This window comes from Oryctolagus cuniculus, chromosome 4 (assembly GCF_964237555.1).
Source record: "Oryctolagus cuniculus chromosome 4, mOryCun1.1, whole genome shotgun sequence".
NCBI lineage: Eukaryota > Metazoa > Chordata > Mammalia > Lagomorpha > Leporidae > Oryctolagus > Oryctolagus cuniculus.
The window spans coordinates 82,499,320-82,515,868 of NC_091435.1; the positions used below are offsets into that span (position 1 = coordinate 82,499,320).

Consider the following 16,549-nt stretch of genomic DNA (forward strand, 5'->3'; position numbering starts at 1 on the left):
ATTGCACCAGTGGGCCACTAGAGATACTGGAGTCCCCACCTACCTGATGTTTTGGTCTTCGTTGTGGAGCCCAAAGATGCTGTGGGTGGGGAGGAAGTAGTTGTAACTGGCAGGGGAGCAGTGTGACCTGGAACTAGGGTAGGAGGACTCCCGGTGCTGGGAGGGCCAGGTACAGACTGAGACAATGAAGAATTACTAGAAGAAGCATGGAAACTTGGTATGGTCTGAGTTGTACCTAAGTTACTAAGGGAAGTAGAGGAGGAGGAAGAGGAGTCTGTGGATGCCTGCAGAGTAGGATGCTTAGATTCTGAAGATGATCCAAGAGTGGTCTTGGTTGAAGGTGGAAATGGTAACGACAGTGTAGAACCAAAAATGCTTGTAGGACTCATATTCTCTGGACTTGTCCTGGAGGTGGTGGCAGATGTTTGAACAGCTGCAGGAGGCCCCCGAGGGTGTGTGCTGGAGATACCCATTGAGGAGGGAGGGGCTCGTGTGGATTCCGTTGAGGAGGCACTGGGACGTGCTGGTGAAGTGACGACCGCTGTCGTGTGCTCGGGGACGACCGACTTGGGGCCTGTTAGAACTTCCTCACTTGAGTCGACAACTGACGGAGAACTAGGGGCTGCATCTCTCAGGGTGGTGGGCCCCACCGCAGATGGCCCTCCTGCTGTCCCTGATGACAAAGCTGGCATTGTCGTCTGGCTCCCATGGCTGTGGCTGCCTGGGGTTGGGATAGAGGCTGTGCTGCTGCCTGAAGGTGAGGGAGTGCGAGTCTCGGTTTGTGATGTGTGCTCAGTGGGCGTGGTTGTGGGCGAGGGTGGTGGCGCGGTGACTGCTGAGAAGGTGTCAGTGAGCTGCCAGGCCAAGGTGCTGACTTCAGGTCCTCTGGTGGCTCCTGCACTTGGAGTGTGAGCCATCTGGGAGACAGCTGGCTTCTCCTGAGGGGTCCTGGAAGACGCTGTCCAATCAGTCGGGACCCCAGTGATGGTAGGAGGAGAGGTGCTGGGTACAGCAGGAGACCTCATTCCTACGGCTGCAGGGGTAGCGTCAGGACTGGTGCCAGAGGACAACAGCTCAGCCGTTGGCGGAGCTGCGTGGCTGCTGCTGGAGGGAGTTGTTGGAAAGTCGGTGGTCTTGGCTGCAGTGGCCGTTTCCGGGAAAGCCCTTCCAGAGGTTGTGCCCCTTGCCGTGGGGGAAGACGTGGCAGCCGTGGCTGCGGCGGTGGGGTCTGGCACTGAGGGGGCTGGTGTGCTGGGCTGAGCCTCCCCGGTGGTCTCTGTGCCTCGAGTCTGCTGGGTTTGGGAAATGACTTGGGCTGTGTCAGGGGAGGTGCTTGCAAAAGGCAATGCCTGCTGTCCTCCCGGGCCCCCTGATGGGGAGATGACAGCAGTGTCCTGGGAAACCGTGCTTGCTGTGGAGAGTGATGGGGCTCCGGAGAGCCGGAGGGTGGGGCTGGGGCTGGGTGGTGCTGGCCGTGGTCCTGTGGCTGGGTGGCTGTCCCTGGAGGGTGCAGGGATGGAGGTTGTCACCGCAGCCACGGTGGATGCCTCCTGAGGAGTGCTTTCTGAGGATGAGGGTCCACTTGGTGTGGCAGAAGACGCTGCGGATGTTGCCACATTGGGTGTGTCAGTCTCGGGGGTGATTGAACTCATGGCTTGGGATTCTGGTGTGGTCAGTGTGGCGTGAGTGTGACCTATGCTGGGCATAGACAAGGATTCCCGAGGAGAGCTGCTGGGAGAGTGTGGTGTTGACTGAGCTTTTGGCCATGCTGTGATAGTTTCTTGAGATGTATGTCTGCTTATTGTCGATGAAGGAGATGGGGATGCCACTGTTTCCATGACCATAGTTGAACCAGAGCTCGGACTGTTGATGTGAATCTCTCCAGTGGTCCTTGGACCTTGTGTCCATTGTGTCTGGGAAACTGCTATCATGGTTTTCTGAGTAGATGGGCTCATATCAGGCTGTGTGGTTGACTCTCCTAATTCTCCTGTTGTTGGGACCTCAGGTGTGACCCAAACTGTGGTGCCAGTTGTTGAAGGAGTTGGGCTTTTGGTGACAAGGTAACAGGTAACTCCTGTTGGCATTGACAATAGTTCTTTTGGAAGCTGAGTTGTGTTGTTATCAACAGAGAATGAGGATGTCACCATTGTCATTTTCTCTGTAATGAATGTCTCCTGGGACATACTTGTAGAAATCAGGCTGCTGTCATGAGACCATCTTGGAGTCTCTGTGCCTTTTCTTTGGTAGGTGGGGAAAACTGTTAATGTTTTTGAAGTTAAAGAACTAGTTGAGAGGGGTGTGGTTGACACTTTAGAAGTGAATACAGGCATGTTCCCAGTTGTAGGTAGTGATGTGTGCCCTCTGTTTTCCACAGTGGAGTCTGGGGAGGTTGGCATTTTGGATACCTCCATTGTTGTTGGGTCTGTGTTGTGGGTACTGGAAGGAGGTATAGTGGCCATTTTAGTTGGAGGGATTGTCTCCTGGGAAATGGTCTCTGTCAGAGTGTGTCCACTCAGAGAAGATGTAGGAGTTGATGCAGTCTCCTCTGTAGGGGCACTGGTGTGGGATGCTGTGCTGGTACCCATGCTCTGAGTCTGGGGGTTCCATGAAAATGCTAATGTTCCCTGCATAAAGGTGCTGGAAGAAGTTGTAGTAGATTCTCTTTCTGCTGTAGCAGGTATTGAGAATGCTGAAGGCATCGGCATAAACTTTGTAGTTACACTAAGTGGCATGTCCGCTGTGTTCCATGGAGTGTGATGTGTAGAGGTTGGCCTGGGAACCATTCCTAATGTTCTATGCAGGATGTTAGTAACCTTGGAAGGATGTGAGATGGTGGACTCACCTGGAGGTGATGTAGCCGAAGCAAGGGTCCCTATTGTATCCAGAGTGGAGGTCGTTAAAGAGGTTGATGCAGATTTTTCTTTTGTTGCAGCTGTTGTGGAGACTGCTGAGGTGACTGGAGGAGGACTCCCAGTGTTAGAGGATGACGTGTCTTCTGTGGTTGCCAGAGTTGAGTGTGCAGAAGTTGTCATTGTCACCACTCCTGCTGTTCTCAGTGGTGTCTTGCTGACTATGGAAACAGATGTGGTGGCTGTTTCACCTGGAGGGGATGCTGCCTGAGAAATTGTCAGTGACACACTATGTCTACCTGGGGAGGATGGAGGTGCTGATGTAGTCACCTCCACATGGGTGCTGGTTGGAGATCCTCTGGTGGTCTCCCCACCCTGAGTCTGTAGATTCTGAGAAACGGCTGATGTTTCCTGAGTGGAGGTTGTTGAAGAAGTTGCTGTTGTGGAGACTCCTGAGGTGACTGGGGGAGGACTCCCAGTTCTAGGGGATGACGTGTTTTCTGCGGTTGCCAGAGTTGAGTGTGCAGAAGTTGGCATTGTCACCACTCCTGCTGTTCTCGGGGGTGTCTTGCTGACTATGGAAACAGATGTGGTGGCTGTTTCACTTGGAGGGGATGTCCCCTTAGAGACAGTCTCTGTCAGCGTGTTTCCACCTGGGGAGGATGGAGGTGATGATGTGGTCACGTCTGGATGCGTGCTGGTTGGAGATCCTCTGGTGGTCTCCCCACCCTGAGTCTGTGGATTCTGAGAAACTGCTGATGTTTCTTGAGTGGAGGTTGTTGAAGTAGTTGCTGCTGTTGCTGAGGTGACTGGAGGAGGACTCCCAGATTTAGGTGATGACGTGCCATCTGTAGTTCCAACAGTTGAGTGTGTGGAAGTTGGTGTTGTGAGCACTTCTGATGTCGTTGATGGTGTCTTGCTGAAACTGGAGGGAGCTGTGCTGGCTGTTTCACCAGGATGGGATGTTGCCCGAGACACTGTCTGTGTCAGAGTGTTTCCACCCTGGGAGGTTGGAGGTGATGATGTGGTCACTTCCACATGGGTGCTGGTTGGAGATCCTCTGGTGGTCTCCAGACTCAGAGTCTGTGGATTCTGAGAAACGGCTGATGTTTCCTGAGTGGAGGTTGTTGAAGAAGTTGCTGTTGAGGAGACCGCTGAGGTGACTGGAGGAGGACTCCCAGTTTTAGGTGTTGACGTTTCTTCGGTTGTTTCCACAGTTGAATATGAGGAGGTTGGAGTTTTGAGCACTTCTGATGTTGTTGATGTCTGGCTAACACTGGAGGGAGATGTGGCTGTTTCACCTGGAGGGGATGTCACCTGAGAGACAGTCTCTGTCAGAGTCTTTCCACCTGGGGAGGATGGAGGTGTTGATGTCACCTCCACATGGGTGCTGGTTGGAGATCCTCTGGTGGTCTCCCCACCCCGAGTCCGTGGATTCTGAGAAACGGCTGATGTTTCCTGAGTGGAGGTTGTTGAAGAAGTTGTTGTTGTGGAGACCACTGAGGTGACTGGAGGAGGACTCCCAGTTTTAAGTGTTGACGTTTCTTCTGTTCTTTCTACAGTTGAGTATATAGAAGTTGGTTTTGTGAGCATTTCTGATGTTGTTGATGGTGTCTGACTAAAACTGGAGTGAGATGTGACTGTTTCACATGGAGATGTTGTTTTCTGAGAGGCTGTCTGTGTCAGAGTGTGTCCACCTGGGGAGGATGGAGGTACTAATGTGGTCGCTTGCACATGGGTACTGGTTGGAGATTCTCTGGTGGTCTCTTTACTCTGAGTCTGTTGATTCCTAGAAACGGCTGATGTTTCCTGAGTGGAGGTTGTTGAAGAAGTTGCTGTTGTGGAGACTCCTGAGGTGACTGGAGGAGGACTCCCAGTGTTAGGGGATGACGTGTCTTCTGCGGTTGCCAGAGTTGAGTGTGCAGAAGTTGTCATTGTCACCACTCCTGCTGTTCTCAGCGGTGTCTTGCTGACTATGGAAACAGATGTGGTGGCTGTTTCACCAGGATGGGATGTTGCCCAAGACACTGTCTGTGTCAGAGTGTTTCCACCCTGGGAGGTTGGAGGTGATGATGAGGTCACTTCCACATGGGTGCTGGTTGGAGATCCTCTGGTGGTCTCCAGACTCAGAGTCTGTGGATTCTGAGAAACGGCTGATGTTTCCTGAGTGGAGGTTGTTGAAGAAGTTGCTGTTGTGGAGACTCCTGAGGTAACTGGAGGAGGACTCCCAGTTTTGGGTGATGATGTTTCTTCTGTTGTTTCTACAGTTGAATATGTATAAGTTGGTGTTGTGAGCACTTCGGATGTTGATGGCATCTGGCTAAATTTGGAGGGAGATGTGGTGGCTGTTTCACCTGGAGTGGATGTCACCTGAGAGACTGTCTGTGTCAGAGTGTGTCTACCTGGGGAGGAAGGAGGTGCTGATGTAGTCACCTCCACATGGGTGCTGGTTGGAGATTCTCTGGTGGTCTCCCTACCCTGAGTCTCTGGATTCTGAGAAACTGCTAATGTTTCCTGAGTGGAGGTTGTTGAAGAAGTTGCTGTTGAGGAGACTCCTGAGGTGACTGGAGGAGGACTCCCAGTGTTAGGGGATGACGTGTCTTCTGCGGTTGCCAGAGTTGAGTGTGCAGAAGTTGTCATTGTCACCACTCCTGCTGTTCTCAGCGGTGTCTTGCTGACTATGGAAACAGATGTGGTGGCTGTTTCACTTGGAGGGGATGTCTGCTTAGAGACAGTCTCTGTCAGCGTGTTTCCACCTGGGGAGGATGGAGTTGATGATGTGGTCACGTCTGGATGGGTGCTGGTTGGAGATTCTCTGGTGGTCTCCCTACCCTCAGTCTGTGGATTCTGAGAAACAGTTAATGTTTCCTGAGGGGAAGTTGTTGAAGAAGTTGTTGTTGTGGAGACCGCTGAGGTGACTGGAGGAGGACTCCCAGTTTTAGGTGTTGACATTTCTTCGGTTGTTTCCACAGTTGAATATGAGGAGGTTGGAGTTTTGAGCACTTCTGATGTTGTTGATGTCTGGCTAACACTGGAGGGAGATGTGGCTGTTTCACCTGGAGGGGATGTCACCTGAGAGACAGTCTCTGTCAGGGTGTTTCCACCTGGGGAAGATGGAGGTGCTGATGTAGTCACCTCCACATGGGTGCTGGTTGGAGATTCTCTGGTGGTCTCCCCACCCTGAGTCTGTGGATTCTGAGAAACTGTTGATGTTTCCTGAGTGGAGGCTGTTGAAGTAGTTGCTGCTGCTGCTGAGGTGACTGGAGGAGGACTCCCAGTGTTAGGGGATGACGTGTCTTCTGCGGTTGCCAGAGTTGAGTGTGTGGAAGTTGGTGTTGTGAGCACTTCTGATGTCATTGATGGTGTCTTACTGAAACTGGAGGGAGCTGTGCTGGCTGTTTCACCAGGATGGGATGTTGCCCGAGACACTGTCTGTGTCAGAGTGTTTCCACCCTGGGAGGTTGGAGGTGATGATGTGGTCACTTCCACATGGGTACTGGTTGGAGATCCTCTGGTGGTCTCCAGACTCAGAGTCTGTGGATTCTGAGAAACGGCTGATGTTTCCTGAGTGGAGGTTGTTGAAGAAGTTGCTGTTGAGGAGACCGCTGAGGTGACTGGAGGAGGACTCCCAGTTTTAGGTGTTGACGTTTCTTCGGTTGTTTCCACAGTTGAATATGAGGAGGTTGGAGTTTTGAGCACTTCTGATGTTGTTGATGTCTGGCTAACACTGGAGGGAGATGTGGCTGTTTCACCTGGAGTGGATGTCACCTGAGAGACTGTCTGTGTCAGAGTGTGTCTACCTGGGGAGGATGGAGGTGTTGATGTGGTCACTTCCACATGGGTGCTGGTTGGAGATCCTCTGGTGGTCTCCCTACCCTCAGTCTGTGGATTCTGAGAAACAGTTAATGTTTCCTGAGTGGAGGTTGTTGAAGAAGTTGTTGTTGTGGAGACCACTGAGGTGACTGGAGGAGAACTCCCAGTTTTAAGTGTTGACGTTTCTTCTGTTCTTTCTACAGTTGAGTATATAGAAGTTGGTTTTGTGAGCATTTCTGATGTTGTTGATGGTGTCTGACTAAAACTGGAGTGAGATGTGACTGTTTCACATGGAGATGTTGTTTTCTGAGAGGCTGTCTGTGTCAGAGTGTGTCCACCTGGGGAGGATGGAGGTACTAATGTGGTCGCTTGCACATGGGTACTGGTTGGAGATTCTCTGGTGGTCTCTTTACTCTGAGTCTGTTGATTCCTAGAAACGGCTGATGTTTCCTGAGTGGAGGTTGTTGAAGAAGTTGCTGTTGTGGAGACTCCTGAGGTGACTGGAGGAGGACTCCCAGTGTTAGGGGATGACGTGTCTTCTGCGGTTGCCAGAGTTGAGTGTGCAGAAGTTGTCATTGTCACCACTCCTGCTGTTCTCAGCGGTGTCTTGCTGACTATGGAAACAGATGTGGTGGCTGTTTCACCAGGATGGGATGTTGCCCGAGACACTGTCTGTGTCAGAGTGTTTCCACCCTGGGAGGTTGGAGGTGATGATGAGGTCACTTCCACATGGGTGCTGGTTGGAGATCCTCTGGTGGTCTCCAGACTCAGAGTCTGTGGATTCTGAGAAACGGCTGATGTTTCCTGAGTGGAGGTTGTTGAAGAAGTTGCTGTTGTGGAGACTCCTGAGGTAACTGGAGGAGGACTCCCAGTTTTGGGTGATGATGTTTCTTCTGTTGTTTCTACAGTTGAATATGTATAAGTTGGTGTTGTGAGCACTTCGGATGTTGATGGCATCTGGCTAAATTTGGAGGGAGATGTGGTGGCTGTTTCACCTGGAGTGGATGTCACCTGAGAGACTGTCTGTGTCAGAGTGTGTCTACCTGGGGAGGAAGGAGGTGCTGATGTAGTCACCTCCACATGGGTGCTGGTTGGAGATTCTCTGGTGGTCTCCCTACCCTCAGTCTGTGGATTCTGAGAAACAGTTAATGTTTCCTGAGTGGAGGTTGTTGAAGAAGTTGCTGTTGAGGAGACCGCTGAGGTGACTGGAGGAGGACTCCCAGTTTTAGGTGTTGACGTTTCTTCGGTTGTGTCCACAGTTGAATATGAGGAGGTTGGAGTTTTGAGCACTTCTGATGTTGTTGATGTCTGGCTAACACTGGAGGGAGATGTGGCTGTTTCACCTGGAGGGGATGTCAGCTGAGAGACAGTCTCTGTCAGAGTCTTTCCACCTGGGGAGGATGGAGGTGTTGATGTAGTCACCTCCACATGGGTGCTGGTTGGAGATCCTCTGGTGGTCTCCCCACCCCGAGTCCGTGGATTCTGAGAAACGGCTGATGTTTCCTGAGTGGAGGTTGTTGAAGAAGTTGCTGTTGTGGAGACTCCTGAGGTGACTGGAGGAGGAATCCCAGTGTTAGGGGATAACGTGTCTTCTGCGGTTGCCAGAGTTGAGTGTGCAGAAGTTGGCATTGTCACCACTCCTGCTGTTCTCAGCGGTGTCTTGCTAACTATGGAAACAGATGTGGTGGCTGTTTCACTTGGAGGGGATGTCTGCTTAGAGACAGTCTCTGTCAGCGTGTTTCCTCCTGGGGCGGATGGAGGTGATGATGTGGTCACGTCTGGATGGGTGCTGGTTGGAGATTCTCTGGTGGTCTGCCTACCCTCAGTCCGTGGATTCTGAGAAACTGTTAATGTTTCCTGAGTGGAGGTTGTTGAAGAAGTTGTTGTTGTGGAGATCACTGAGGTGACTGGAGGAGGACTCCCAGTTTTAAGTGTTGACGTTTCTTCTGTTCTTTCTACAGTTGAGTATATAGAAGTTGGTTTTGTGAGCATTTCTGATGTTGTTGATGGTGTCTGACTAAAACTGGAGTGAGATGTGACTGTTTCACATGGAGATGTTGTTTTCTGAGAGGCTGTCTGTGTCAGAGTGTGTCCACCTGGGGAGGATGGAGGTACTAATGTGGTCGCTTGCACATGGGTACTGGTTGGAGATTCTCTGGTGGTCTCTTTACTCTGAGTCTGTTGATTCCTAGAAACGGCTGATGTTTCCTGAGTGGAGGTTGTTGAAGAAGTTGCTGTTGAGGAGACTCCTGAGGTGACTGGAGGAGGACTCCCAGTGTTAGGGGATGACGTGTCTTCTGCGGTTGCCAGAGTTGAGTGTGCAGAAGTTGTCATTGTCACCACTCCTGCTGTTCTCAGCGGTGTCTTGCTGACTATGGAAACAGATGTGGTGGCTGTTTCACCAGGATGGGATGTTGCCCGAGACACTGTCTGTGTCAGAGTGTTTCCACCCTGGGAGGTTGGAGGTGATGATGAGGTCACTTCCACATGGGTGCTGGTTGGAGATCCTCTGGTGGTCTCCAGACTCAGAGTCTGTGGATTCTGAGAAATGGCTGATGTTTCCTGAGTGGAGGTTGTTGAAGAAGTTGCTGTTGTGGAGACTCCTGAGGTAACTGGAGGAGGACTCCCAGTTTTGGGTGATGATGTTTCTTCTGTTGTTTCTACAGTTGAATATGTATAAGTTGGTGTTGTGAGCACTTCGGATGTTGATGGCATCTGGCTAAATTTGGAGGGAGATGTGGTGGCTGTTTCACCTGGAGTGGATGTCACCTGAGAGACTGTCTGTGTCAGAGTGTGTCTACCTGGGGAGGAAGGAGGTGCTGATGTAGTCACCTCCACATGGGTGCTGGTTGGAGGTTCTCTGGTGGTCTCCCCACCCTGAGTCTGTGGATTCTGAGAAACTGCTAATGTTTCCTGAGTGGAGGTTGTTGAAGAAGTTGCTGTTGAGGAGACTCCTGAGGTGACTGGAGGAGGACTCCCAGTGTTAGGGGATGACGTGTCTTCTGCGGTTGCCAGAGTTGAGTGTGCAGAAGTTGTCATTGTCACCACTCCTGCTGTTCTCAGCGGTGTCTTGCTGACTATGGAAACAGATGTGGTGGCTGTTTCACTTGGAGGGGATGTCTGCTTAGAGACAGTCTCTGTCAGCGTGTTTCCACCTGGGGAGGATGGAGTTGATGATGTGGTCACGTCTGGATGGGTGCTGGTTGGAGATTCTCTGGTGGTCTCCCTACCCTCAGTCTGTGGATTCTGAGAAACAGTTAATGTTTCCTGAGGGGAAGTTGTTGAAGAAGTTGTTGTTGTGGAGACCACTGAGGTGACTGGAGGAGGACTCCCAATTTTAGGTGTTGACATTTCTTCGGTTGTTTCCACAGTTGAATATGAGGAGGTTGGAGTTTTGAGCACTTCTGATGTTGTTGATGTCTGGCTAACACTGGAGGGAGATGTGGCTGTTTCACCTGGAGGGGATGTCACCTGAGAGACAGTCTCTGTCAGGGTGTTTCCACCTGGGGAAGATGGAGGTGCTGATGTAGTCACCTCCACATGGGTGCTGGTTGGAGATTCTCTGGTGGTCTCCCCACCCTGAGTCTGTGGATTCTGAGAAACGGCTGATGTTTCCTGAGTGGAGGCTGTTGAAGTAGTTGCTGCTGCTGCTGAGGTGACTGGAGGAGGACTCCCAGATTTAGGTGATGACGTGCCATCTGTAGTTCCAACAGTTGAGTGTGTGGAAGTTGGTGTTGTGAGCACTTCTGATGTCGTTGATGGTGTCTTGCTGAAACTGGAGGGAGCTGTGCTGGCTGTTTCACCAGGATGGGATGTTGCCCGAGACACTGTCTGTGTCAGAGTGTTTCCACCCTGGGAGGTTGGAGGTGATGATGAGGTCACTTCCACATGGGTGCTGGTTGGAGATCCTCTGGTGGTCTCCAGACTCAGAGTCTGTGGATTCTGAGAAACGGCTGATGTTTCCTGAGTGGAGGTTGTTGAAGAAGTTGCTGTTGAGGAGACCGCTGAGGTGACTGGAGGAGGACTCCCAGTTTTAGGTGTTGATGTTTCTTCGGTTGTTTCCACAGTTGAATATGAGGAGGTTGGAGTTTTGAGCACTTCTGATGTTGTTGATGTCTGGCTAACACTGGAGGGAGATGTGGCTGTTTCACCTGGAGGGGATGTCAGCTGAGAGACAGTCTCTGTCAGAGTCTTTCCACCTGGGGAGGATGGAGGTGTTGATGTGGTCACCTCCACATGGGTGCTGGTTGGAGATCCTCTGGTGGTCTCCCTACCCTGAGTCTGTAGATTCTGAGAAACGGCTGATGTTTCCTGAGTGGAGGTTGTTGAAGAAGTAGCTGTTGTGGAGACTCCTGAGGTAACTGGAGGAGGACTCCCAGTTCTAGGGGATAACGTGTCTTCTGCGGTTGCCAGAGTTGAGTGTGCAGACGTTGGCATTGTCACCACTCCTGCTGTTCTCAGCGGTGTCTTGCTGACTATTGAAATAGATGTGGTGGCTGTTTCACTTGGAGGGGATGTCTGCTTAGAGACAGTCTCTGTCAGCGTGTTTCCACCTGGGGCGGATGGAGGTGATGATGTGGTCACGTCTGGATGGGTGCTGGTTGGAGATTCTCTGGTGGTCTGCCTACCCTCAGTCCGTGGATTCTGAGAAACTGTTAATGTTTCCTGAGTGGAGGTTGTTGAAGAAGTTGTTGTTGTGGAGACCACTGAGGTGACTGGAGGAGGACTCCCAGTTTTAAGTGTTGACGTTTCTTCTGTTCTTTCTACAGTTGAGTATATAGAAGTTGGTTTTGTGAGCACTTCTGAGGTTGTTGATGGTGTCTTACTGAAACTGGAGTGAGATGTGGCTATTTCACTTGGAGGGGTTGTTTTCTGAGAGGCTGTCTGTGTCAGAGTGTGTCCACCTGGGGAAGATGGAGGTGCTGATGTAGTCACCTCCACTTGGGTGCTGGTTGGAGATCCTCTGGTGGTCTCCAGACTCAGAGTCTGTGGATTCTGAGAAACGGCTGATGTTTCCTGAGTGGAGGTTGTTGAAGAAGTTGCTGTTGTGGAGACTCCTGAGGTAACTGGAGGAGGACTCCCAGTTTTGGGTGATGATGTTTCTTCTGTTGTTTCTACAGTTGAATATGTATAAGTTGGTGTTGTGAGCACTTCGGATGTTGATGGCATCTGGCTAAATTTGGAGGGAGATGTGGTGGCTGTTTCACCTGGAGTGGATGTCACCTGAGAGACTGTCTGTGTCAGAGTGTGTCTACCTGGGGAGGAAGGAGGTGCTGATGTAGTCACCTCCACATGGGTGCTGGTTGGAGATTCTCTGGTGGTCTCCCCACCCTGAGTCTGTGGATTCTGAGAAACTGCTAATGTTTCCTGAGTGGAGGTTGTTGAAGTAGTTGCTGCTGCTGCTGAGGTGACTGGAGGAGGACTCCCAGATTTAGGTGATGACGTGCCATCTGTAGTTCCAACAGTTGAGTGTGTGGAAGTTGGTGTTGTGAGCACTTCTGATGTCGTTGATGGTGTCTTGCTGAAACTGGAGGGAGCTGTGCTGGCTGTTTCACCAGGATGGGATGTTGCCCGAGACACTGTCTGTGTCAGAGTGTTTCCACCCTGGGAGGTTGGAGGTGAGGATGTGGTCACTTCCACATGGGTGCTGGTTGGAGATCCTCTGGTGGTCTCCAGACTCAGAGTCTGTGGATTCTGAGAAACGGCTGATGTTTCCTGAGTGGAGGTTGTTGAAGAAGTTGCTGTTGAGGAGACCACTGAGGTGACTGGAGGAGGACTCCCAGTTTTCGATGATGATGTGTCTTCTGTTGTCACAGTTGAATGTTTTGAATTTGACATTGATGTTGCTGTTGTCAAGGTTTTATTGCTGAACGTGGAAGTAGATGTAATGGGTGTTTTCCCTGGAGTACTTGTCGTCTGAGAGTCTGTTGTAGTTTGTCCACTTATGGTTGATGTAGAAACTGTTGTTTCAACATTTCCTTTAATTTAAAATAGAAGACTTTATGAGCCTTGAGTGTTTGGCTCATTGTTGCTCAAATGTTATTCAAATTTAATATTATAGCCAGCCTCTACTGTATCATGGCTGTAAGACCTGCTTTATTAGCCAGTGCTAATTATTTTGCACCATAGGCAGGTTCCTACTGGTGAATAATAATGTAGTAATTAGCATGTGTCAACACTTTGGCTTTATTACAGATGATTTTGGAAGGTAGTGCACCTCCTGGTTTCCCCAGGCAAAGCTTAAAAGCCGAGATATAGGTGCTTTAGTCTCATAACATTGTTTAATTGAAATACACAGATCCACATTCATTAAGATACCCCAACAATGGCAGTAGTGGTGACAACAGCAACCTCCACACACTCAACTGTGGCAACCACAGAACACATATCATCACCTAAATCTGGGAGTCCTGCTCCTGTCACCTCAGCAGTCTCCACAACGACCTTGCCAAATACCGAATACACCCTTCCTTAGAGCAGGTGAGGGGTACACAAAGATGGAGGCAGCTCCCTCGGCACGGGGCGTGGACGGCAGCTGACGGAACAGAAGCTGGCCATTCGCAGCCCCGTCTGCAGGGTGGAGGCTGAATGAGCTGGGGCAGCAGGGCTGCTCTTCCATACGGCTCCAGCCAGGGTGCAGAGAGTGCCAGGGGTAAGCTTAAGGAGAAGTTCCATGGTAAAGCGAGGGGATAGGATTCCCGCGGGGGCCGGGGCCTGGTCAGGCCCACTTCGAATTGTTTTAAACGAGAGATCCCCAGAACATAGTGAGCAACTTTCTGACTCATGCTGTCTTGTCAGGGAGTAAAAAGCCAAGGGCAGACTAGAAGGGGAAAGAGACGTTTTAAACTCCACGGTGGGAGGGAGGCTGATTCCCAGAGTTCCCGCTTGTCTGCAGGCTCACGTCCAAGACCTGCAGTGGATTTCTGAAACTGGCGGTCCCAGACAGACTGTATATATATACTGTGGGGTTCCCCATACATACATGCATATGAGAAAGTTTAATTTGTAAATGTGTCACAGTGAGAGACTAACAGCAATAACTAACAGAAAAGGACAGTTATAACAATAGAACAGAAATTATTTAATTTATGAATGATTTCTTTCAAGAATTTTCTATTTAATATTTCGGACTTCACTTGACCAAAGTGTTACTTGTTTTCAAAGTAAATTACATTTCTACCTTTTTTTTTTCATTGTTCATATTTGTCCCAATCTAGCGGAAACCCGAGAAGTAAATGCACAGCCTCTAGCTCTGGCTGTGATAGGGCCTTCCCGAAAGAAAGAAGAAGGACTGATCTTGGGAGAGGAATGTGGCAGTAGCTGGCCTCTGACGGTTTCAGCGTCTGCTTGTCAGCACAGTGCTGTAGGACTAACCAGTGTTAGTGTATTGTTCATTATATGTGGGGGTGGGAGAATATTAGACCTGATAAAGTAACCTAGTCCATATGGGATGCCGGTGCTTCAGGCCAGGGCGTTAACCCGCTGCGACACAGCGCCGGCCCCTTTTTTTTTTTTAATTTATGGGCGCTGGTTCTAGTCCCAGTTGCTTCTCTTCCAGTCCAGCTCTCTGCTGTAGCCTGGGAAAGCAGTGGAGGATGGCCCAAGTCCTTGGGCCCCTGCACCCGCATGGGAGACTAGGAGGAAGCACCTCCTAGTCTGGCATCAGATTGGCACAGCTCTGGCCGTTGCGGCCACTTGGGGTGAACCAGCGGAGGGAAGACCTTTCTCTCTGTCTCTCTCCTCTCTCTCTCACTGTCTGTAACTCTACCTGTCATATAAATAAATAAAAATCTAAAAAAAGAAAAGAAAAAAGAAATCATGGTTCCTGCTAAAGCCTTGGTGTTTCTGTTCAAGTACCCCGCTATGTGGGAACATCCTAATAGAATGTGAATTTAATTGGTCATGATTGGCTTTCTTTTTTCTGTTTATTTCCCAAGCACAATGTTTAAATTTCAACTTATTTGTTCAAAATACTCAACTGCACCTACTCCCACTACCTACTGTCCTCCTGAACTTTGGCTTGAAAATCTCTTGGTGTTCAAAACCAAGAACAAACCAAGAACACTTGGGTTCTTTTCTTTTAGAAACATATCCCTTTTTTCCTTTCAGGTTTTTATTAGCTTTCTAGCTGTTCTCAAATCTTTTTTTTTTTTTTTTTAAACCTCAATGCTCACAGCTAGTTGAGGTAGCAGGGAAGATTCACAGAGAGACAAACTCCCGGGGAAGGACTTAGATGGATATATGGTTCCTGGAGGTGACTGATTCCGCCAGTTTCTCTTCTGCAGAGAGAGCAATTTAGACTCCCAAGAGAGTGAGAGTGATTATAAACCAGCTCTAATTCATGACAAGAGAAGTGGCTCACAGTCACAACCTTCCACACTTCATTGATAATAGCCGCTTCCTGGTGACACACTTTTTTTTTTTTTTTTTTTTTTTTGACAGGCAGAGTTAGACAGTGAGAGAGACAGAGAGAAAGGTCTTCCGTCTTCCATCCGTTCATTCACCCCCCAAATGGCCGCTACAGCCAGCGCGCTGCACAGATCTGAAGCCAGGAGCCAGGTTCTTCCTCCTGGTCTCCCACACAGGTGCAGGGGCCCAAGCACTTGGGCCATCCTCCACTGCCTTCCCAGGGCCACAGCAGAGAGCTGGACTGGAAGAGGAGCAACCGGGACAGAATCCGGCGCCCCGACCGGGACTAGAACCCAGGGTGCTGGCGCCTCAAGCGGAGGATTAGCCTAGTGAGCCGCGGCAGTGACACTCTTCAAAGCAGATATGGACAAAGGCAGGGGTGGAGCTGCAGAGCTGTGTCAGGAGGTCCTATCCAAAATGCCTCTGTTTCCACCTTAAAGAGCAAATTCCTTTTTTTACATTATGAGATTTATTTATAGAATTCCCAATTCTATATCTGCTCTGTCAATAAAACTGCTAAACCTGGTTTAGTTTTAAAAATATTCTCTATGTAATTATTGTAACCTTATTTCCTAAGAACATAATTAAGAGCCTTGCTCAATCATCAGCCTGAGTCAACAAAGCCATGTACATGCTCAAGTTTCTGAACTTGTAGTTTCTCCTCAATTAGCATCTTTTCAGACCCTTCATCATTTCTGCTAAAATAGGCATCAGTGGCAAAGCTTTCATAATAGCACAGACCATTTTTTTTAATGTCAATAATACGGAAGGAGAGAAGAGCCTTTAGCTAAAAAATCTGCAAATGCCAGATAATGTGATATATATGTTTATAATGCACAGTAGAACTTGGAAGAAAGAGAAGAAAACACTCAGGAGTGAAGAAACTAAAAACTAGATGGCAAGCTAGGGAGTCTGCCAATTTCTAAGATTTGTGGCTATGAGTTTTAAGGTTTGAAAGGGGAAAGAAAATACCATCTGAGATCAAGACATTGTGAACCGAGTTTCCTTTGCATAAAGCTGAAACCCTTGGTGGTAAAGGTTGATTTTAAAAAAAAGGAAGCAAGAAGAAAAAGAAGGGGGCCAGTGTTGTGGCAAATCAGGAAAAGCCAGTACCAACATCCTATATGGGTGTCTCAGCTGTTCCACGTCCCATCCAGCTCCCTGCTAATGAGCCTGGGAAAAGCAGCAGAGGATGGCCCAAGTACTTAGGGCCTTGCACCCACGTGGGAGACCCAGAGGAAGCTCCTGGCTTCTGGTTTGGCTTGGCTCTGCAGCCATCTGGGGAGTGAACCAGTGGATGAAAATCTCTGTCTGTCTGTCACTCCCTCTCTGTTACTCTGACTTTCAAATAAATCAATAAATCTTTAAAAGAAGAAAAGCAGAATGAAGGCTAGAATAACAATAGAATAGAACATGATATAGAAACAATTATAAAGAGAATCAATGAAGCCAAAAGTTGATTGTTTGAAGATAAAATA

At 49.5% G+C, this 16,549-nt stretch overlaps 1 protein-coding gene across 5 annotated transcripts in view; it reads right to left on the reverse strand.

The window, feature by feature from the left end:
* The window catches only part of MUC4 (mucin 4, cell surface associated), a 54,387-nt gene that overhangs the window by 23,184 nt on the left and 14,654 nt on the right, over window positions 1-16,549 (reverse strand). The window contains exons 2-4 of one of the 5 annotated variants that reach the window (XM_070072262.1): window positions 5,764-12,640; window positions 4,705-5,058; window positions 44-4,353 (exon numbers count right to left, since the gene is read on the reverse strand). In XM_070072262.1, the coding sequence (XP_069928363.1) occupies window positions 44-4,353; window positions 4,705-5,058; window positions 5,764-12,640 (11,541 nt within the window). Of the gene's footprint in view, window positions 1-43; window positions 4,354-4,704; window positions 12,641-16,549 lie in introns of all 5 variants that reach the window. The other 4 variants (XM_070072264.1, XM_070072259.1, XM_070072263.1 and 1 more) reach the window with 4 other exon arrangements.